This window comes from Salvelinus alpinus, chromosome 3 (genome assembly GCF_045679555.1).
Source record: "Salvelinus alpinus chromosome 3, SLU_Salpinus.1, whole genome shotgun sequence".
In the NCBI taxonomy this organism is placed as follows: domain Eukaryota; kingdom Metazoa; phylum Chordata; class Actinopteri; order Salmoniformes; family Salmonidae; genus Salvelinus; species Salvelinus alpinus.
Window position 1 is genome coordinate 104,267,800 of NC_092088.1, and position 24,581 is coordinate 104,292,380.

General features: G+C 44.3%; 1 protein-coding gene across 1 annotated transcript in view; it reads left to right on the forward strand.

Annotated features, from left to right (window-relative positions):
- Positions 1–24,581, forward strand: part of LOC139569896 (ryanodine receptor 2-like) — a gene marked incomplete at its 5' end in the record, with an annotated part of 288,568 nt that overhangs the window by 52,680 nt on the left and 211,307 nt on the right. The window contains 6 exons of the mRNA XM_071391220.1: positions 5,634–5,767; positions 8,317–8,558; positions 10,344–10,536; positions 17,068–17,284; positions 17,993–18,097; positions 20,008–20,111. Of these exons, the coding sequence (XP_071247321.1) occupies positions 5,634–5,767; positions 8,317–8,558; positions 10,344–10,536; positions 17,068–17,284; positions 17,993–18,097; positions 20,008–20,111 (995 nt within the window). The remainder of the gene's footprint in view (positions 1–5,633; positions 5,768–8,316; positions 8,559–10,343; positions 10,537–17,067; positions 17,285–17,992; positions 18,098–20,007; positions 20,112–24,581) is intronic.

Here is a 24,581-nt window from a genome sequence, read left to right on the forward strand (position 1 = left end):
CACCTACCTATAAACCATGTATTATATATAACCACAAGGTGGGTAGAGACCACCTACCTATAAACCAGGTATTATATATAACCACAAGGTGGGTAGAGACCACCTACCTATAAAACATGTATTATATATAACCACAAGGTGGGTAGAGGAGACCACCTACCTATAAACCAGGTATTATATATAACCACAAGGTGGGTAGAGACCACCTACCTATAAACCATGTATTATATATAACCACAAGGTGGGTAGAGACCACCTACCTATAAACCATGTATTATATATAACCACAAGGTGGGTAGAGACCACGTACCTATAAACCATGTATTATATATAACCACAAGGTGGGTAGAGACCACCTACCTATAAACCAGGTATTATAGATAACCACAAGGTGGGTAGAGGAGACCACCTACCTATAAACCAGGTATTATATATAACCACAAGGTGGGTAGAGACCACCTACCTATAAACCAGGTATTATATATAACCACAAGGTGGGTAGAGGAGACCACCTACCTATAAACCAGGTATTATATATAACCACAAGGTGGGTAGAGGAGACCACCTACCTATAAACCATGTATTATATATAACCACAAGGTGGGTAGAGACCACCTACCTATAAACCATGTATTATATATAACCACAAGGTGGGTAGAGACCACCTACCTATAAACCAGGTATTATATATAACCACAAGGTGGGTAGAGACCACCTACCTATAAACCATGTATTATATATAACCACAAGGTGGGTAGAGGAGACCACCTACCTATAAACCATGTATTATATATAACCACAAGGTGGGTAGAGGAGACCACCTACCTATAAACCAGGTATTATATATAACCACAAGGTGGGTAGAGACCACCTACCTATAAACCATGTATTATATATAACCACAAGGTGGGTAGAGACCACCTACCTATAAACCAGGTATTATATATAACCACAAGGTGGGTAGAGGAGACCACCTACCTATAAACCAGGTATTATATATAACCACAAGGTGGGTAGAGACCACCTACCTATAAACCATGTATTATATATAACCACAAGGTGGGTAGAGACCACCTACCTATAAACCAGGTATTATATATAACCACAAGGTGGGTAGAGGAGACCACCTACCTATAAACCATGTATTATATATAACCACAAGGTGGGTAGAGACCACCTACCTATAAACCAGGTATTATATATAACCACAAGGTGGGTAGAGACCACCTACCTATAAACCATGTCTTATATATAACCACAAGGTGGGTAGAGGAGACCACCTACCTATAAACCATGTATTATATATAACCACAAGGTGGGTAGAGACCACCTACCTATAAACCATGTATTATATATAACCACAAGGTGGGTAGAGGAGACCACCTACCTATAAACCATGTATTATATATAACCACAAGGTGGGTAGAGACCACCTACCTATAAACCATGTATTATATATAACCACAAGGTGGGTAGAGACCACCTACCTATAAACCAGGTATTATATATAACCACAAGGTGGGTAGAGGAGACCACCTACCTATAAATTAGGTATTATATATAACCACAAGGTGGGTAGAGACCACCTACCTATAAACCAGGTATTATATATAACCACAAGGTGGGTAGAGACCACCTCCCTATAAACCATGTATTATATATAACCACAAGGTGGGTAGAGACCACCTACCTATAAACCAGGTATTATATATAACCACAAGGTGGGTAGAGACCACCTACCTATAAACCAGGTATTATATATAACCACAAGGTGGGTAGAGACCACCTCCCTATAAACCAGGTATTATATATAACCACAAGGTGGGTAGAGGAGACCATCTACCTATAAACCAGGTATTATATATAACCACAAGGTGGGTAGAGACCACCTACCTATAAACCAGGTATTATATATAACCACAAGGTGGGTAGAGGAGACCACCTACCTATAAACCATGTATTATATATAACCACAAGGTGGGTAGAGGAGACCACCTACCTATAAACCATGTATTATATATAACCACAAGGTGGGTAGAGACCACCTACCTATAAACCATGTATTATATATAACCACAAGGTGGGTAGAGACCACCTACCTATAAACCAGGTATTATATATAACCACAAGGTAGGTAGAGACCACCTACCTATAAACCATGTATTATATATAACCACAAGGTGGGTAGAGGAGACCACCTACCTATAAACCAGGTATTATATATAACCACAAGGTGGGTAGAGACCACCTACCTATAAACCATGTATTATATATAACCAAAAGGTGGGTAGAGACCACCTACCTATAAACCAGGTATTATATATAACCACAAGGTGGGTAGAGGAGACCACCTACCTATAAACCATGTATTATATATAACCACAAGGTGGGTAGAGACCACCTACCTATAAACCATGTATTATATATAACCACAAGGTGGGTAGAGACCACCTACCTATAAACCATGTATTATATATAACCACAAGGTGGGTAGAGACCACCTACCTATAAACCATGTATTATATATAACCACAAGGTGGGTAGAGACCACCTACCTATAAACCATGTATTATATATAACCACAAGGTGGGTAGAGACCACCTACCTATAAACCAGGTATTATATATAACCACAAGGTGGGTAGAGGAGACCACCTACCTATAAACCAGGTATTATATATAACCACAAGGTGGGTAGAGACCACCTACCTATAAACCAGGTATTATATATAACCACAAGGTGGGTAGAGACCACCTACCTATAAACCATGTATTATATATAACCACAAGGTGGGTAGAGGAGACCACCTACCTATAAACCATGTATTATATATAACCACAAGGTGGGTAGAGACCACCTACCTATAAACCATGTATTATATATAACCACAAGGTGGGTAGAGACCACCTACCTATAAACCATGTATTATATATAACCACAAGGTGGGTAGAGACCACCTACCTATAAACCATGTATTATATATAACCACAAGGTGGGTAGAGACCACCTACCTATAAACCATGTATTATATATAACCACAAGGTGGGTAGAGACCACCTACCTATAAACCAGGTATTATATATAACCACAAGGTGGGTAGAGACCACCTACCTATAAACCATGTATTATATATAACCACAAGGTGGGTAGAGACCACCTACCTATAAACCAGGTATTATATATAACCACAAGGTGGGTAGAGGAGACCACCTACCTATAAACCATGTATTATATATAACCACAAGGTGGGTAGAGACCACCTACCTATAAACCATGTATTATATAACCACAAGGTGGGTAGAGGAGACCACCTACCTATAAACAATGTACTATATATAACCACAAGGTGGGTAGAGGAGACCACCTACCTATAAACCATGTATTATATATAACCACAAGGTGGGTAGAGGAGACCACCTACCTATAAACCATGTATTATATATAACCACAAGGTGGGTAGAGACCACCTACCTATAAACCATGTATTATATATAACCACAAGGTGGGTAGAGACCACCTACCTATAAACCAGGTATTATAGATAACCACAAGGTGGGTAGAGGAGACCACCTACCTATAAACCAGGTATTATATATAACCACAAGGTGGGTAGAGACCACCTACCTATAAACCATGTATTATAAATAACCACAAGGTGGGTAGAGACCACCTACCTATAAACCAGGTATTATATATAACCACAAGGTGGGTAGAGACCACCTACCTATAAACCATGTATTATATATAACCACAAGGTGGGTAGAGACCACCTACCTATAAACCAGGTATTATATATAACCACAAGGTGGGTAGAGACCACCTACCTATAAACCATGTATTATATATAACCACAAGGTGGGTAGAGACCACCTACCTATAAACCATGTATTATATATAACCACAAGGTGGGTAGAGACCACCTACCTATAAACCATGTATTATATATAACCACAAGGTGGGTAGAGAGACCACCTACCTATAAACCAGGTATTATATATAACCACAAGGTGGGTAGAGGAGACCACCTACCTATAAACCAGGTATTATATATAACCACAAGGTGGGTAGAGGAGACCACCTACCTATAAACCAGGTATTATATATAACCACAAGGTGGGTAGAGGAGACCACCTACCTATAAACCATGTATTATATATAACCACAAGGTGGGTAGAGACCACCTACCTATAAACCAGGTATTATATATAACCACAAGGTGGGTAGAGACCACCTCCCTATAAACCAGGTATTATATATAACCACAAGGTGGGTAGAGGAGACCATCTACCTATAAACCAGGTATTATATATAACCACAAGGTGGGTAGAGACCACCTACCTATAAACCAGGTATTATATATAACCACAAGGTGGGTAGAGACCACCTACCTATAAACCATGTATTATATATAACCACAAGGTGGGTAGAGACCACCTACCTATAAACCAGGTATTATATATAACCACAAGGTGGGTAGAGACCACCTACCTATAAACCAGGTATTATATATAACCACAAGGTGGGTAGAGGAGACCACCTACCTATAAACCATGTCTTATATATAACCAGCTCCTTATATGCTATAGACAGAATGGATGATCTCCTAGCTGGGTGATGGTCCTACCTATTTAACAGAGATTATATACAGAATGCACCTTGAATTGTTTATTCACTATTTCTTTACAATGAATTGTGATGATAAATGTTGTGAGCAACACGTTGCACCAGTGGGTCATCTCTACCATTCCACTCTGTCACGATATTTCATTTCATGTTTCAATATTTCAGAGACGTAAGTCTTGTTATTGATTTTTTAGAAGAGGTATTAGTTTGGAAATGTTTATTTTTCAGCTGATGAGTTGAGATCTGAAGCGATCGATATAACTATAAAGCTGTAAATCACAGATGTTCACGCAATACATCAGCGAACAACTTAAAGCGCTCAATAACTTTTAAAATTTAATGTTCCCCTTGTTTTTTACGTGATTAGCTAATGGACCAACATTACTGAAAGGCTTGGTCATGTTGGCACGTCTAAATGATTGAAATTGTCCTGTACTTTCTCTCCAGTGAGTCGTGTTGGGGGTGAGCCTTAAGTAGAAAGCCCTGTCGTTCCATTTTGACAATAGCATAGCCATTTTATCACTCTGTAGATGTTTTATGTCCAATACCTCCTCCACTGTCAACAACATCAAGTTAAGATGCAGATTAGCCAATAATGTAGCCTACACTTTGAATGCTTAACAACAATTTAGTTGTTGGGTGTGGTCCAACCAGCACCTGATCTGTATCATGGTCTATTCTATATGTTAACCCTACAGGTTCTGGATGTGCTCTGTTCTCTGTGTGTCTGTCATGGTGTGGCGGTGTGGTCCAACCAGCACCTGATCTGTATCATGGTCTATTCAATATGTTAACCCTACAGGTTCTGGATGTGCTCTGTTCTCTGTGTGTCTGTCATGGTGTGGCGGTGTGGTCCAACCAGCACCTGATCTGTATCATGGTCTATTCTATATGTTAACCCTACAGGTTCTGGATGTGCTCTGTTCCCTGTGTGTCTGTCATGGTGTGGTGGTGCGGTCCAACCAGCACCTGATCTGTATCATGGTCTATTCTATATGTTAACCCTACAGGTTCTGGACGTGCTCTGTTCTCTGTGTGTCTGTCATGGCGTGGCGGTACGTTCCAACCAGCACCTGATCTGTGACAACCTGCTACCTGGCAGAGACCTGCTGCTACAGACACGACTTGTCAACCATGTCAGCAGGTACAGTAGTTAGAAACTCGACCTGCTCCACTACACGTCCTGGTAATCCGTCTGGCCATGTAGCCTTGTGAATGTTGATCTGTTTAAAGGTCTTACTCACATCGGCTACGGAGAGAGTGATCACACAGTCATCCGGAACAGATGGTGCTCTCATGCATGGTTCAGTGTTGCTAGCCTCGAAGCGAGCATAGAAGATATTTCACTCATCTGGTAGGCTCTCGTCACTGGGAAGCTCGCGGCTGGGTTTCCGTTTGTGATCCGTGATAGTTTGCAAACCCTGCCACATCCGACGAGTGTCAGAGCCGGTGCAGTAGGATTCCCTCATACGACACTACAGCCCAGGGCTCAATACAATCCACCAGTCAGCCATTATGCTAATTTCTCTGACCTCAGTCTTTATATTCAGATGATGGTACATGGAAGGTTTTGCTTAGAAAGTTGATTAACTTGAAAACTCACTTTTGAGAAAATGGCCTTTGAATGTTTTGATACCTACTGGAGAGCCCTTCTTTGTCTACACCCATTCAGCATCGTTCACACCCTCTAAAGCTTTAGCCCCACCCATCTCTTTAAGGATCTGAGCTGTCTGTACTAACAACAGCAGTCAAGCACCCCTGTAAAGACCTTTATCGTACACAGATTCTAAATAGCTAATGATAACAAATGTGTATTTTGTGATTGTGTCCCAGAGACTCTTGTCCATTTATTTTGGGACTGTTCTTATGTCAGAAAATGTTGGAGTTAGAATATTTTATTTGAAAAGTAAAGACTATTAATGTTAATCTGAGAGACCCTGATGTTTTGTTTTGATCCAAATGATATGGACCCTGATTTAACTTTCATTGTTGATTTCGTTTATTTTTCATGGCAGATTCTTCATCCATAAAATTAAGTGGGAGAAGAACAAACACCTATTCACATTGTTTAAGATAATTTCTAAATAATATTTAAATTCTATCAGTAAGTGTAACAACAAAAAAGAAATTACGTACCATAAAACTTATTTAAATATTGAAAATGTGTTTCGATATGTAGTAACCCAGTGTTAGGTTTATGTACTCTTGTTTGTGTACAGCGGCAAGAAAAAGTATGGGACCCCTTTGGAAATACCTGTATTTATGCATAAATTGGTCATGAAATTTGATCTGATCTTCATCTAGGTCACAACAATAGACAAACATGGTCTGCTTAAACGAATAACATACACACTATTATATGTCTTCATGTCTTTATTGAACACACCGTGTAAACATTCACAGTGCAGGGTGGGAAAAGTATGTGAACCCTTGGATTTAATAACTGGTTGACCCTCCTTTGGCAGCAATAACCTCAACCAAATGTTTTCTGTAGTTGCGGATCAGACCTGCACAACGGTCAGGAGGAATTCTGGACCGTTCCTCTTTACAAAACTGTTTCAGTTCAGCAATGTTCTTGGGATGTCTGGTGTGAACTGCTCTCTTGAGGTCATGCCACAGCATCTCAATCGGGTTGAGGTCAGGACTCTGACTGGGACACTCCAGAAGGTGTATTTTCTTCTGTTGTTGATTTACTTCTGTGTTTTGGGTCGTTGTCTTGTTGCATCACCCAACTTCTGTTGAGCTTCAATTGGCGGACAGATAGCCTTACATTCTCCTGCAAAAAGTCTTGATAAACTTGGGAATTCATTTTCCAGTCGATGATAACAAGCTGTCCAGGCCCTGAGGCAGCAAAGCAGCCCCAAACCATGATGCTCCCTCCACCAGACTTTACAGTTGGGATGAGGTTCTGATGTTGGTGTGCTCTGCCTTTTATTCTCCACACACAGTGTTGTGTTCCTTCCAAACAACTCATCTGTAGTTTCATCTGTTAACAGAATATTATGCCAGTAGCGCTGTGGAACATTCAGGTGCTCTTTTGCAAGTGGCTTCTTCCGTGGTGTCCTCCCATGAACACCATTGTTGTTTAGTGTTTTACGTATCGTAAGACTCGTCAACAGAGATGTTAGCATGTTCCAGAGATTTCTGTAAGTCTTCAGCTGACACTCTAGGATTCTTCTTGACCTCATTGAACGTTCTGCGCTGTGCTCTTGCAGTCATCTTTGCAGGGCGGCCACTTCTAGGGAGAGTAGCAACAGTGCTGAACTTTCTCCATTTATAGACAATGTGTCTTACCGTGGACTGATGAACATCAAGGCTTTTAGAGATACTTGTGTAACCCTTTCCAGCTTTATGCAAGGCAACAATTAATCTTCCGTCTTCTGAGATCTATTTTGTTCGAGGTTCACATCAGGCCGTGCTTCTTGTGAAAAGCAAACTAACATTTTGTGAGTGTTTTTAATAGGGCAAGGCAGCTCTAACCAACATCTCCAATCTCGTCTCATTGATTGGACTCCAGGTCAGCTGACTCCTGACTCCAATTAGCTTTTGGAGAAGTCATTAGCCATGTGGTTCACATACTTTTTCCAACCTACACTAAATTATGTCTTCAATATAAACAAGAAAACGAACATTGTTCCAGTATTGAACTTTAACCTGCATTAACCCCTTGTTCTCCTTCTTCCCACATGGCAGCATGAGGCCTAACATCTTCCTGGGTGTGAGTGAAGGCTCCGCCCAGTACAGGAAGTGGTATTACGAGCTGATGGTGGACCAGGTGTTACCCTTCGTTACGGCCGAAGCCACACATCTAAGAGTGGGCTGGGCCACCACGGACGGCTACCAACCCTACCCCGGTGGAGGAGAGGGCTGGGGGGGAAACGGGCTCGGCGACGACCTCTACTCCTACGGCTTCGACGGCTTGCACCTGTGGTCAGGTACGATAGTTACTATATTATATTCACCTGTAGTCAGGTTATATAGTTACTATATTCACCTGCATTCAGGTTATATAGCTGCTCTAGTCCTCTGATCTAGTATTCATCTCAGGTTAGGTGTCACACTAGATCAGAGGACTAGAGTAGCTGTGAGTGGACTACCTAGTTAGAGTAGTATGGGAGGCAGGGGGAGAGGGGTGTAATTGTGTGTGAAAATCGAGCTGATGTGGAGAGGAGTGTAGACAGAGGGGTAATGTTCCCCCAGAATGCTGTGTGAGGGGTAATGTTCTCCTATTCTCCACTACTTCTGATCAGAGCCCTGTGGTCTAGACGTGTGCTGCAGTCATGTCTGTAGTGTCCAGACAATACAGAGTGTTTATCTCTCCTGAAAGAGAGGCTGAGGAGGTGAATATTCATGTTTTTGCATCAGGCGAACTGCAGTGTATGAAGCTATATAAATCATTCACTTGGCATGCTTCCTGCTGGTTATTTCACATCACTGTCAATTTTACTGCAAAGGCAGCAACAAACACACACACTCACTCCCTGCTTCTTGACAGGGGTCATCAAATATCAGATCTGACTTTTATTGATGGCCCTCGATATGCAGTGGAATCGTTGGGCTAGTGAAAAACAATGATGTTGGTTTCCAAGGCAACTCTGTCTGTTACACTGGGTCTGTGTGTTGTTTAGAAAATATGTCCTCTCCTCTACCCTTCCTCCCTGTCTCCTCTTCCCTTCCTCCTTGTCTCCTCTCCTCTACCCTTCCTCCCTCTCTCCTCTCCCCTTTTTCCCTCTCTCCTCTACCCTACCCCCTCTCTCTACTCTTCCTCCATCTCTCCTCTCTACCCTTCCTCCTGCTCTCCTCTGCTCTTCCTCCCTCTCTCCTCTCCTCTACCCTCTCTTCTCTACCCCCTCTCCCCTCTTCCCTTCCTCCCTCTCTCCTCTCCCCTTCCTCCCTCTCTCCTCTCCCCTTCCTCGCTCTCTCCTCTCCTCTACCCTTCCTACCTCTCTCCTCTCCTCTACCTGTCCTCCCTCTCTCCTCTCCTCTACCCGTCCTCCCTCTCTCCTCACCTCTACCATTCCTCCCTCTCTCCTCTCCCCTTCCTCCCTCTCTCCTCTCCCCTTCCTCCCTCTCTCCTCTTCCCTTCATCCCTTTCTCCTTTCCCCTTCCTCCCTCTCTCCTCTTCCCTTCCTCCCTCTCTCCTCTACCCGTCCTCCCTCTCTCCTCTCCTCTACCCTTCCTACCTCTCTCCTCTCCTCTACCCGTCCTCCCTCTCTCCTCTCCTCTACCCGTCCTCCCTCTCTCCTCTCCTCTACCCTTTCTCCCTCTCTCCTCTCCTCTACCCTTCCTACCTCTCTCCTCTCCTCTACCCGTCCTCCCTCTCTCCTCTCCTCTACCCTTCCTACCTCTCTCCTCTCCTCTACCCGTCCTCCCTCTCTCCTCTCCTCTACCCTTTCTCCCTCTCTCCTCTCCTCTACCCTTCCTCCCTCTCTCCTCTCCTCTACCCTTCCTACCTCTCTCATCTCCTCTACCCGTCCTCCCTCTCTCCTTTCCTCTACCCTCCCTCTCTCCTCTCCTCTACCCGTCCTCCCTCTCTCCTCTCCTCTACCCTTCCTCCCTCTCTCCTCTACCCTTCCTCTCTCCTCTACCCTTCCTTCCTCTTTTTTCTCCCTCCCTCCCCCCTCCCTCCCTCCCTCCCTCCCTCCCTCCCTCCCTCCCTCCCTCCCTCCCTCCCTCCTTTTCTCCTCCCCACCTCCCTCCCTCCCTCCCCTCTCTCTCAGGCTGCATCTCCAGGACAGTGAGCTCACCCAATCAACATCTCCTCCGTGTGGATGACGTGGTCAGCTGTTGTCTGGACCTCAGTGCTCCCAGTATCTCGTTCCGTATCAACGGTCAGCCCGTCCAGGGGATGTTCGAGAACTTCAACTCTGACGGACTGTTCTTCCCTGTAGCCAGCTTCTCCGCCGGGGTCAAGTGAGTGCTCCTCAACCAACCAATCACAATGATCTAGACCAAATCATTTGGGTCTTCTCCAATCGTCTCTTCTGTCCCTTTTGACCTTCCATAAGTGTTTTCTTTTAGCAGCCAGCTGTACATGTAGCTCTCACATGGCCCAGCCGCGCTCAGTGTATCATGCTGAGGGTACGCATGGTGGAGTTATAACAAATGGTTGAACCTTGTAATGCTGTTTACAGCGACCTACAGCGGGGTCCGAAATTATTGACACCCTTTATAAAGATGAGCAAAAATAAATTATTCAAATACTGAGCTACATTGTATCCTCAAAAAATGTGATTTCTATTATTGTATAATAATAAAAATTGATCAGAGAAAGATATTTTGTTATGTTATATTTTGACAATAATTGTTAGATAAAATGTGAAAACATCCTTCTGATAGCCAGTGTATCCCAGCATCAGAGGGTTAGTACTCTGGAAGGGGAATGTTGTTCAACTTCCGGCGCCGAACAGGATGGCTGCCTCGCTTCGCGTTCCTTGGAAAATATGCAGTATTTTGTTTTTCTATGTGTTATTTCTTACATTGGTACCCCGGGTGATCTTAAGTTTCATTACATACAGCCGGGAGGAACTACTGAATATACGATTAACGTCAACTAACCACCCTTCCTACCAGGAATATGACTTTCCCGAAACGGATCCAGTGTCTTGCCTTCCACCCAATACAATGGACCTGATCCCAGCCGGCGAAGCTACACGACGCCGAAAAAGGGGCAAACGTAGCGGTCTCCTGGTCAGGCTTCGGAGACGAGCACATCGCGCTCCACTCCCTAGCATACTACTCGCCAATGTCCAGTCTCTTGAGAATAAGGTCGATGAAATCCGAGCACGGGTAACATTCGAGAGAGACATCAGGGATTGCAACGTGCTCTGCTTCACGGAAACATGGCTAACTGAAAAGACGCTAACGGAGTCGGTGCAGCCAGCTGGTTTCTTCACGCATCGCGCAGACAGAAACATACATCTTTCTGGTAAGAAGAGGGGCGGGGGGGTATGCCTCATGATTAACGAGACGTGGTGTGACCATCATAACAACACTCAGGAACTAAAGTCATTCTGTTCACCTGATCTAGAACTCCTCACAATCAAATGTAGACCGCATTATCTACCAAGGGAATTCACTTCGGTCATAATCACAGCCGTATATATTCCCCCCCAAGCAGACACATCGATGGCCCTGAACGAACTCTATCTGACTCTCTGTAAACTGGAAACCACACACCCTGAGGCTGCATTCATCGTAGCTGGGGATTTTAACAAGGCTAATCTAAAAACAAAACTCCCTAAATTCTATCAGCACATCGATTGTCCGACCAGGGCTGGCAGAACTCTGGACCATTGTTATACTAACTTCCGCGACGCATATAAGGCCCTCCCCCGCCCTCCTTTCGGAAAAGCTGACCACGACTCCATTTTGTTGATTCCAGCCTACAAACAGAAATTAAAACTACAAGCTCCCGCGCTCAGGTCTGTTCAACGCTGGTCCGACCAATCTGAATCCACGCTTCAAGACTGCTTTGATCACGCGGATTGGAATATGTTCCGCACGGCGTCCAACAACAACAATGATGAATATGCAGATTCGGTGAGCGAGTTCATTAGGAAGTGCATTGACGATGTCGTACCCAGAGCAACGATTAAAACATTCCCAAACCAGAAACCGTGGATTAACGGCAGCATTCGCGTGAAACTGAAAGCGCGAACCACTGCTTTTAACCAGGGCAAGGTGACCGGAAACATGACCGAATACACACAGTGTAGCTATTCTCTCCGCAAGGCTATCAAACAGGCTAAGTCCCAGTACAGAGACAAAATTGAATCGCAATTCAACAGCTCAGACACAAGGGGTATGTGGCAGGGTCTACAGTCTATCACGGATTACAAAAAGAAAAGCAGCCCCGTCGCGGATCAGGATGTCTTGCTCCCAGACAGGCTAAATACCTTTTTTGCCCGCTTTGAGGATAATACAGTGCCACTGACACGGCCCACTACCAAAACCTGCGGGCTCTCCTTCACTGCAGCCGAGGTGAGTAAAACATTTAAACGTGTTAACCCTCGCAAGGCTGCAGGCCCAGACGGCATTCCCAGCCGCGTCCTCAGAGCATGCGCAGACCAGCTGGCTGGTGTGTTTACGGACATATTCAATCAATCCTTAGCCCAGTCTGCTGTTCCCACATGCTTCAAGAGGGCCACCATTGTTCCTGTTCCCAAGAAAGCTAAGGTAACTGAGCTAAACGACTACCGCCCCGTAGCACTCACTTCCGTCATCATGAAGTGCTTTGAGAGACTAGTCAAGGACCATATCACCTCCACCCTACCGGACACCCTAGACCCACTCCAATTTGCTTACCGACCCAATAGGTCCACAGACGACGCAATCGCAACCACACTGCACACTGCCCTAACCCATCTGGACAAGAGGAATACCTATGTGAGAATGCTGTTCATCGACTACAGCTCAGCATTTAACACCATAGTACCCTCCAAACTCGTCATCAAGCTCGAGACCCTGGGCCTCGACCCCGCCCTGTGCAACTGGGTCCTGGACTTCCTGACGGGCCGCCCCCAGGTGGTGAGGGTAGGTAACAACATCTCCACCCCGCTGATCCTCAACACTGGGGCCCCACAAGGGTGCGTTCTGAGCCCTCTCCTGTACTCCCTGTTCACCCACGACTGCGTGGCCATGCACGCCTCCAACTCAATCATCAAGTTTGCGGACGACACTACAGTGGTAGGCTTGATTACCAACAACGACGAGACGGCCTACAGGGAGGAGGTGAGGGCCCTCGGAGTGTGGTGTCAGGAAAATAACCTCACACTCAACGTCAACAAAACAAAGGAGATGATTGTGGACTTCAGGAAACAGCAGAGGGAGCTCCCCCCTATCCACATCGACGGGTCAGTAGTGGAGAAGGTGGAAAGTTTTAAGTTCCTCGGTGTACACATCACGGACAAACTGAATTGGTCCACCCACACAGACAGCGTTGTGAAGAAGGCGCAGCAGCGCCTCTTCAACCTCAGGAGGCTGAAGAAATTCGGCTTGTCACCAAAAGCACTCACAAACTTCTACAGATGCACAATCGAGAGCATCCTGTCGGGCTGTATCACCGCCTGGTACGGCAACTGCTCCGCACACAACCGTAAGGCTCTCCAGAGGGTAGTGAGGTCGGCAGAACGCATCACCCGGGGCAAACTACCTGCCCTCCAGGACACCTACACCACCCGATGTCACAGGAAGGCCATAAAGATCATCAAGGACAACAACCACCCAAGCCACTACCTGTTCACCCCGCTATCATCCAGAAGGCGAGGTCAGTACAGGTGCATCCAAGCAGGGACCGAGAGACTGAAAAACAGCTTCTATCTCAAGGCCATCAGACTGTTAAACAGCCACCACTAACATTTAGCGGCCGCTGCCAACAAACTGACTCAGCTCCAGCCACCTTAAAAATGGGAATTGATGGAAATTATGTAAAAATGTACCACCAGCCACTTTAAACAATGCCACCTAATATAATGTTTACATACCCTACATTACACATCTCTTATGTATATGTATATACTGTACTCTATATCATCTACTGCATCTTGCCATCTTATGTAATACATGGACCACTAGCCACTTTAAACTATGCCACTTTATGTTTACATACCCTACAGTACTCATCTCATAGGTATATACCGTACTCTATACCATCTACTGCACCTTGCCTATGCCGTCTGTACCATCACTCATTCATATATCTTTATGTACATATTCTTTATCCCTTTACACTTGCGTGTATAAGGTAGTAGTTGCGGAATTGTTAGGTTAGATTACTTGTTGTTATTACTGCATTGTCGGAACTAGAAGCACAAGCATTTCGCTACACTCGCATTAACATCTGCTAACCATGTGTATGTGACTAATAAATTTGATTTGATTTTTTGATGGTGTACTGTGGGGGGATTATGGATCCAGTTCACTGAATGGTCTTTCCAACCAGCTAATGACGTTATGCCCTAAGAGCTCTATTTAAGAACATAGGCTACTGACATTATGCCCTAAGAGCTCTATTTAAGAACATAGGCTACTGACGTTATGCCCTAAGAGCTCTATTTAAGAACATAGGCTACTGACGTTATGCCCTAAGAGCTCTATTTAAGAACATAGGCTACTGACGTTATGCCCTAAGAGCTCTATTTAAGAACATAGGCTACTGACGTTATGCCCTTAGAGCTCTATTTAAGAACATAGGCTACTGACGTTATGCCCTAAGAGCTCTATTTAAGAACATAGGCTACTGACGTTATGCCCTAAGAGCTCTATTTAAGAACATAGGCTACTGACGTTATGCCCTTAGAGCTCTATTTAAGAACATAGGCTACTGACGTTATGCCCTAAGAGCTCTATTTAAGAACATAAGCTAATGGTGTTATGCCCTAAGAGCTCTATTTAAGAACATAGGTTACTGACGTTATGCCCTTAGAGCTCTATTTAAGAACATAGGTTACTGACGTTATGCCCTTAGAGCTCTATTTATGAACATAGGCTACTGACGTTATGCCCTAAGAGCTCTATTTAAGAACACGGGCTACTGATGTTATGCCCTAAGAGCTCTATTTAAGAACATAAACTAATGGTGTTATGCCCTAAGAGCTCTATTTAAGAACATAGGTTACTGACGTTATGCCCTAAGAGCTCTATTTAAGAACATAAGCTAATGGTGTTATGCCCTAAGAGCTCTATTTAAGAACATAGGTTACTGACGTTATGCCCTAAGAGCTCTATTTAAGAACTTAGGCTACTGACGTTATGCCCTAAGAGCTCTATTTAAGAACATAAGCTAATGGTGTTATGCCCTAAGAGCTCTATTTAAGAACATAGGTTACTGACGTTATGCCCTAAGAGCTCTATTTAAGAACATAGGTTACTGACGTTATGCCCTAAGAGCTCTATTTAAGAACATAGGTTACTGACGTTATGCCCTAAGAGCTCTATTTAAGAACTTAGGCTACTGACGTTATGCCCTAAGAGCTCTATTTAAGAACATAGGTTACTGACGTTATGCCCTAAGAGCTCTATTTAAGAACATAGGTTACTGACGTTATGCCCTAAGAGCTCTATTTAAGAACATAGGTTACTGACGTTATGCCCTAAGAGCTCTATTTAAGAACATAGGTTACTGACGTTATGCCCTAAGAGCTCTATTTAAGAACTTAGGCTACTGACGTTATGCCGTAAGAGCTCTATTTAAGAACATAGGTTACTGACGTTATGCCCTAAGAGCTCTATTTAAGAACATAGGTTACTGACGTTATGCCCTAAGAGCTCTATTTAAGAACATAGGTTACTGACGTTATGCCCTAAGAGCTCTATTTAAGAACATAGGTTACTGACGTTATGCCCTAAGAGCTCTATTTAAGAACATAGGTTACTGACGTTATGCCCTAAGAGCTCTATTTAAGAACATAGGTTACTGACGTTATGCCCTAAGAGCTCTATTTAAGAACATAGGTTACTGACGTTATGCCCTAAGAGCTCTATTTAAGAACATAGGTTACTGACGTTATGCCCTAAGAGCTCTATTTAAGAACATAGGTTACTGACGTTATGCCCTAAGAGCTCTATTTAAGAACATAGGTTACTGACGTTATGCCCTAAGAGCTCTATTTAAGAACATAGGTTACTGACGTTATGCCCTAAGAGCTCTATTTAAGAACATAGGTTACTGACGTTATGCCCTAAGAGCTCTATTTAAGAACATAGGTTACTGACGTTATGCCCTAAGAGCTCTATTTAAGAACATAGGTTACTGACGTTATGCCCTAAGAGCTCTATTTAAGAACATAGGCTACTGACGTTATGCCCTAAGAGCTCTATTTAAGAACTTAGGTTACTGACGTTATGCCCTAAGAGCTCTATTTAAGAACATAGGTTACTGACGTTATGCCCTAAGAGCTCTATTTAAGAACATAGGCTAATAAAACACAATGCAATGGCTGGATAGAGAACTACTTGTGTCTTATGTTGAACTATCTCGATCTCTCTTTGATGTTTGTCTCAAACCTGAATGAATAAAGGTTAACAAAACACAATGTTGAAAAACTCTTATTCTCCTCTTCTTCTCATTCTTCTCCTTCTTCTAATCCTTCTTCTCATTTTTCTCCTTCTTCTTCTAATCCTCATTTTCCTTCTTCTTCTAATCCTTCTCCTTCTTCTTCTTCTTCTAATCCTTCTTCTCCTTCTCCTCCTTCTAATCCTCCGTTTCCTTCTTCTTCTAATCCTTCTTCTCATTCTTCTCCTAATCCTTCTTCTTCTCATTCTTCTTCTAATCCTTCTCCTTCTCCTCCTTCTTCTAATCCTTCTTCTTCTTCTTCTTCTCCTTCTTCTTCTAATCCTCCTTCTCCTTCTTCTTCTAATCCTTCTTCTCCTTCTTATTGTAATCATTATTCTTCTCCTTATTTTGCTCCTCCTTCTCCTTCTTCCTCTTCTTCTTCCCTCCAGAGTGCGTTTCCTGCTGGGTGGTCGTCAAGGAGAGTTTAAGTTCCTGCCCCCGCCGGGATACGCTCCGTGTTTCGAGGCTGTGCTACCCAGGGAGAAGCTGAGAGTGGAACACAGCCAGGAGTACAAGGAGGACCACAGTGAGACCAGGGATCTACTGGGTCCCACCATCACCCTGTCCCAGGCTGCCTTCACCCCTACACCTGTTGACACCAGCCAGGTTGGTCAAGAATACACTTTACTATACTGTGTCATGGTGGGTGTGAACTTTACTTTAATTGGTCAACAACTGACAGGGGTTAAGGTCAATTGACTAGCCTCCCTTGCCTCAATAGTTAGTTCAGATCCACTTTAATTGGTCAACAACTAACAGGGGTTAAGGTCAATTGACTAGCCTCCCATGCCTCAATAGTTAGTCCAGATCTACTTTAATTGGTCAACAACTAACAGGCGTTAAGGTCAATTGACTAGCCTCCCTTGCCTCAATAGTTAGTCCAGATCTACTTTAATTGGTCAACAACTAACAGGCGTTAAGGTCAATTGACTAGCCTCCCTTGCCTCAATAGTTAGTCCAGATCTACTTTAATTGGTCAACAACTAACAGGGGTTAAGGTCAATTGACTAGCCTCCCATGCCTCAATAGTTAGTCCAGATCTACTTTAATTGGTCAACAACTAACAGGCGTTAAGGTCAATTGACTAGCCTCCCTTGCCTCAATAGTTAGTCCAGATCTACTTTAATTGGTCAACAACTAACAGGGGTTAAGGTCAATTGACTAGCTTCCCTTGCCTCAATAGTTAGCCCAGATCAACACTAGTTATAACAAAGTGAGGACCCAGAACAACAACCTCTGTCCCCATGCACTGTGTGGGTAATGCGTCTGGCCAATGGCATGGACTTCCTGTGTATCTCGTGTTGTGGTTTTCAGGTTGTTCTGCCTCCTCACCTGGAGAGGATCAGGGAGAAGCTGGCAGAGAACATCCATGAGCTGTGGGTCATGAACAAGATTGACCTGGGCTGGACCTACGGAGCTGTGAGTACACACGTGCGCTCTTACACACAAGCACGCACGGTCACACGTGCACGCTAATGATGCGCTGGCCAGCTGTTTGTTCATTCGCACTGCCTGCAATAATCCACAACGGTTTAGATCTGCGTATAACCTGCTCTAATACTACAACAACAACAATGGAATTGCAGGAAATAAACTTTAAATTACATTTTAAATTTACATTTTCTTGCCCGCTTGGTGGGGGGGGGCCCAAATCTCGCATAGGGCCCCCAAAAGACTAGAGCCGGCCCGGGTCATTACTTGTTGCCCTAGAAGACTAAATTCTGTTCTACTCTGCATGTGAAAATGAAACGTTTAATTGTATTTTTTTTAACCCAGTCAGTGTCTTCTCAGGCCTCGGTCACCACCTATCAGACAGGGGTGGGGTGACTGCTACAGCCATTAGTGACACCTGGGGAAGTGCTGGAGCTACGCTGGTTATCCTCTAGCACTTACAGTCAACATATCCCTGTCGGTTTAGACATTTCTGCTCTATCCCTCCACAAAACAGAAAACGTTCCTGCGTGGGATAATGCCAGTCTCTCAGGGCCTCTCTTACCCCCAGTTGAGGATTCAGATAATGGTGTTGTGTTCCAGGTAAGGGACAACAACAGATAATGGTGTTATGTTCCAGGTACGGGACAACAACAGATAATGGTGTTGTGTTCCAGGTATGAAGCAACAACAGATAATGGTGTTGTGTTCCAGGTATGAAGCAACAACAGATAATGGTGTTGTGTTCCAGGTACGGGACAACAACAGATAATGGTGTTGTGTTCCAGGTATGAAGCAACAACAGATAATGGTGTTGTGTTCCAGGTACGGGACGATAACAGATAATGGTGGTGTGTTCCAGGTAAGGGACAACAACATATACTGGTGTTGTGTTCCAGGTATGGGATGATAACAGATAATGGTGTTGTGTTCCAGGTACGGGACGATAACAGATAATGGTGTTGTGTTCCAGGTAAGGGACAACTACATATACTGGTGTTGTGTTCCAGGTACGGGACAACTACAGATAATGGTGTTGTGTTCCAGGTACGGGACAGCAACAGATAATGGTGTTGTGTTCCAGGTACAGGACAACAATATATAATGGTGTTGTGTTTCAGGTACGGGACAGCAACAGATAATGGTGTTGTGTTCCAGGTACGGGACGACAACAGATAATGGTGTTGTGTTCCAGGTACGGGACGATAACAGATAATGGTGTTGTGTTCCAGGTAAGGGACAACAACATATACTGGTGTTGTGTTCCAGGTACGGGATGATAACAGATAATGGTGTTGTGTTCCAGGTACGGGACGATAACAGATAATGGTGTTGTGTTCCAGGTATGAAGCAACAACAGATAATGGTGTTATGTTCCAGGTACGGGACAACAACAGATAATGGTGTTGTGTTCCAGGTACGGGACGACAACAGATAATGGTGTTGTGTTTCAGGTATGAAGCAACAACAGATAATGGTGTTATGTTCCAGGTACGGGACAACAACAGATAATGGTGTTGTGTTCCAGGTACGGGACAGCAACAGATAATGGTGTTGTGTTCCAGGTACGGGACAACAACAGATAATGGTGTTGTGTTCCAGGTACGGGACAACAACAGATAATGGTGTTGTGTTCCAGTTGCGGGACGATAACAGATAATGGTGTTGTGTTCCAGGTACGGGACGATAACAGATAATGGTGTTGTGTTCCAGGTACGGGATGATAACAGATAATGGTGTTGTGTTCCAGGTATGGGACGATAACAGATAATTGTGTTGTGTTCCAGGTATGGGACGATAACAGATAATGGTGTTGTGTTCCAGGTATGGGACGATAACAGATAATGGTGTTGTGTTTCAGGTACGGGACGATAACATATAATGGTGTTGTGTTCCAGGTACGGGACGATAACAAGCGGCAGCATCCTTGTCTGGTGGAGTTCTCCAAGCTGCCTGAGCAGGAGAGGAGCTACAACCTACAGATGTCTCTGGAGACTCTCAAGTAAGTTTCCACCCTGGAAACTGTTCCTGCTGGGTACAATCCCTAGTTACCACCCTGCGTGCTGTTGCTGCTGGGTACAGTCCCTAGTAACCATCCTGGATACTGTTCCTGCTGGGTACAATCCCTAGTTACAACCCTGGAAACTGTTCCTGCTGGGTACAATCCCTAGTTACAACCCTGGAAACTGTTCCTGCTGTGTACAATCCCTAGTTACAACCCTGGAAACTGTTCCTGCTGGGTACAATCCCTAGTTACAACCCTGGAAACTGTTCCTGCTGGGTACAATCCCTAGTTACTACCATGCATACTGTTCCTGCTGGGTACAATCCCTAGTTACCACCCTGGATACTGTTCATGATGGGTACAATCCCTAGTTACAACCCTGGAAACTGTTCCTGCTGGGTACAATCCCTAGTTACAACCCTGGATACTGTTCATGATGGGTACAATCCCTAGTTACCACCCTGGAAACTGTTCCTGCTGGGTACAATCCCTAGTTACAACCCTGGATACTGTTAATGATGGGTACAATCCCTAGTTACAACCCTGGAAACTGTTCCTGCTGGATACAATCCCTAGTTACCACCCTGGAAACTGTTCATGCTGGGTAGAATCCCTAGTTACCACCCTGGAAACTGTTCCTGCTGGGTACAATCCCTAGTTACAACCCTGGAAACTGTTCCTGCTGGGTACAATCCCTAGTTACCACCCTGGATACTGTTCCTGCTGGGTACAATCCCTAGTTACCACCCTGGAAACTGTTCCTGCTGTGTACAATCCCTAGTTACAACCCTGGAAACTGTTCCTGCTGGGTACAATCCCTAGTTACAACCCTGGATACTGTTCATGCTGGGTACAATCCCTAGTTACCACCCTACATACTGTTCATGCTGGGTACAATCCCTAGTTACAACCCTGGAAACTGTTCATGCTGGGTACAATCCCTAGTTACCACCCAACACACTGTTCCTGCTGGGTACAATCCCTAGTTACCACCTTGCATACTGTTGCTGCTGGGTACAATCCCTAGTTACCACCTTGCATACTGTTGCTGCTGGGTAAAATCCCTAGTTACCACCCTGCATACTGTTGCTGCTCGGTAAAATCCCTAGTTACCACCCTGCATACTGTTGCTGCTCGGTACAATCCCTAGTTACCACCCTGGATACTGTTCATGCTGGGTACAATCCCTAGTTACCACCCTACATACTGTTCATGCTGGGTACAATCCCTAGTTACAACCCTGGAAACTGTTCATGCTGGGTACAATCCCTAGTTACCACCCAACACACTGTTCCTGCTGGGTACAATCCCTAGTTACCACCTTGCATACTGTTGCTGCTGGGTACAATCCCTAGTTACCACCTTGCATACTGTTGCTGCTGGGTAAAATCCCTAGTTACCACCCTGCATACTGTTGCTGCTCGGTAAAATCCCTAGTTACCACCCTGCATACTGTTGCTGCTCGGTACAATCCCTAGTTACCACCCTGGATACTGTTCCTGCTCGGTACAATCCCTTATGGTATTCTAAATGTTAGGTGATAAGAATACCTTGAAGATCGACGGGTTGGTGATTACCACACGATCAGGCAATGAATGTTGATTTCCCGGACACAGATTTCACAGAGATACCTATTCCTAGATTAAAAAGCACTTTCAGTGATCATGTTGTTTAGTCCAGGAATAGGTTGAATCTAGCAAAGCAGCCCTAAGTGGTATGTGGTTTTGTCATATGACCAAACTGACACAGACAGAGCATGTAGTGGAATGGAGGAATGGTCTGATGGGTGGATTTCTGTAGAACAAACATACATTTGAACTATATTTTGCTGTCAGTTTTATGATTTTTCAAACACGTCCCAAGTTCTCTTGATCCGTACATCATCACAGAGTGGTTTCATCTTTGTGTTCGACTCTTACCCATTTCTGTGATCAATGACCTTTTTGACAGGAGCAATTACATTTACATTTAAGTCATTTAGCAGACGCTCTTATCCAGAGTGACTTACAAATTGGAAAGTTCATACATATTCATCCTGGTCCCCCCGTGGGGAATGAACCCACAACCCTGGCGTTGCAAGCGCCATGCTCTACCAACTGAGCCACACGGGGCCAATACACTGAGTGGACAAAACATTAGGAACACCTGCTCTTTCCGCAATGATTTTCATTGCCTGGTTCAGCTCTCCATGAACTGAATATCACACCCGCCAGACAACTACTCTCTCAGCAAGATACCGCCGCATTGGAATTCCAGGAGTAATTTAAAAAACCTGTAGGGACAACTTTGTTAGTTTTAATTAATTGCGTATATCGAGGAGAGGAGAATGAGAGAGAGAGAGAGGAGAATGAGAGAGAGGGAGAGGAGAATGAGAGAGAGGGAGAGAGAGAGAGAGAGTGTGAGAGAGGTGAAGACCGAGACGGAGTGCCATCTAAATGCAGAAATTAATTCCGTGACCTGAATCTCAGATACATGAATGTCTCAAATGGCACCCTATTCCCTATATAGTGCCCTACTTTATACTACAGCCCTATTTCCTATATAGTGCACTACTTTATACTACAGCCCTATTCCCTATATAGTGCACTACTTTTGACCAGGGCCCTATTCCCTATATAGTGCACTACTTTATACTACAGCCCTATTCCCTATATAGTGCACTACTTTTGACCAGGGCCCTATTCCCTATATAGTGCACTACTTTATACTACAGCCCTATTCCCTATATAGTGCACTACTTTATACTACAGCCCTATTCCCTATATAGTGCACTACTTTTGACCAGGGCCCTATTCCCTATATAGTGCACTACTTTATACTACAGCCCTATTCCCTATATAGTGCACTACTTTATACTACAGCCCTATTCCCTATATAGTGCACTACTTTATACTACAGCCCTATTCCCTATATAGTACACTACTTTTGACCAGGACCCATAGGAATTTGGTAAAAAGTAGTGCACTATGTACGGAAAAGGGTCCTATTTGGAATGCAGGACCGGCTGGAGAGCATTTATTTTAAATATACTTAGTGCATTATAATGGAGTGTGTGTGCTCAATGACAACATATTCCCTATATCGCACACTACTTTTAAATAGCGCCCTATGGGCCCTGGTCAAAAGTAGTGCACTATAAAGGGGATATAGTTCCATTTGGGACACAGCTTGAGGCAGGGAGGGACTGGATCAGAACTGCTCAGCAGGGTCTTCTTGTTGTAAACTATTGAGTCATTAAGTATCCAGTAGTGTTCACAACATGGAATTAACACTGTATTTCATACTCTCATGGAGCCATTAGATCAGACAGACCAATACACTGAGTGGACAAAACATTAGGAACACCTGCTCTTTCCGTGACATAGACTGACCAGGTGAATCCAGGTGAAAAGCTATGATCCCTTACTGATGTCACCTGTTCAATCCACTTCGATCAGTGTAGATGAAGGGGAGGAGATGGGTTAAAGAATGATTGAGACATTGATTATGTATTTGTGCCATTCGGAAGACAAAATATTTAAACTGACTTTGAACGGGGTATGGTAGTAGGTGCCAGGCGCACCGGTTTTGTGTCAAGAACTGCAACGCTTCTGGGGTTTTTCACCCTCAACAGTTTCCTGTGTGTATCAAGAATTGGTCCCTGGAAGGGTAGCTCTCTCGTTTAGGTCAACCCACTACCGTGCTGCGTTGACGACACCGAATGTCCTAGCTTCACTGCTTGTCAGTTGAGAGCCGTGCTCTTGTTTGTCACAAGACTAATGAGGCGTTAGCTTATCTTTGTCTAACATTGTGCTAACGATGATGCAACAGTGGTACTGTAGGCCTGATCACAGGCAAACGATGAGACAGCCTATAGGGTGGACGTCAGAGACCTGGCCGTGTGGTGCCAGGACAACAACTTCTCCCTCAACGTGATCAAGACTAAGGAGATGATTGTGGACTACAGGAAAAGAAGGACCGAGCACGCCCCTATTCTCATCGGGGCGGCAGGTAGCCTAGTGGTTAGAGCTTTGGGCCAGTAACCGAAAGGTTGCTGGATTGAATCCCCGAGCTGACAAGGTAAAAATCTGTCGTTCTGCCCCTGAACAAGGTTAAATAAATGTTAAAAAAAGAATTGACGTGGAAACGGTTGAGATCTTCAAGTTCCTTGGTGTCCACATCAACAACAAACTATCATGGTCCAAACACACCAAGACAGTCGTGAAGAGGGCACGACAAAACCTATTACCCCTCAGGAGACTGAAAAGATTTGGCATGGGTCCTCAGATCATCAAAAGGTCCTACAGCTGCACCATCGAGAGCATCCTGACTGGTTGCATCACTGCCTGGTTTTGCAACTGCCTGGTATGGCAACTGCTTGGCGCTACAGAGGGTAGTGAGTACGGCCCAGTACATCACTGGGGCCAAAATTCCTGCCATCCAGGACCTCTATACCAGGCGGTGACAGAGGAAGGCCCTAAAGATGGT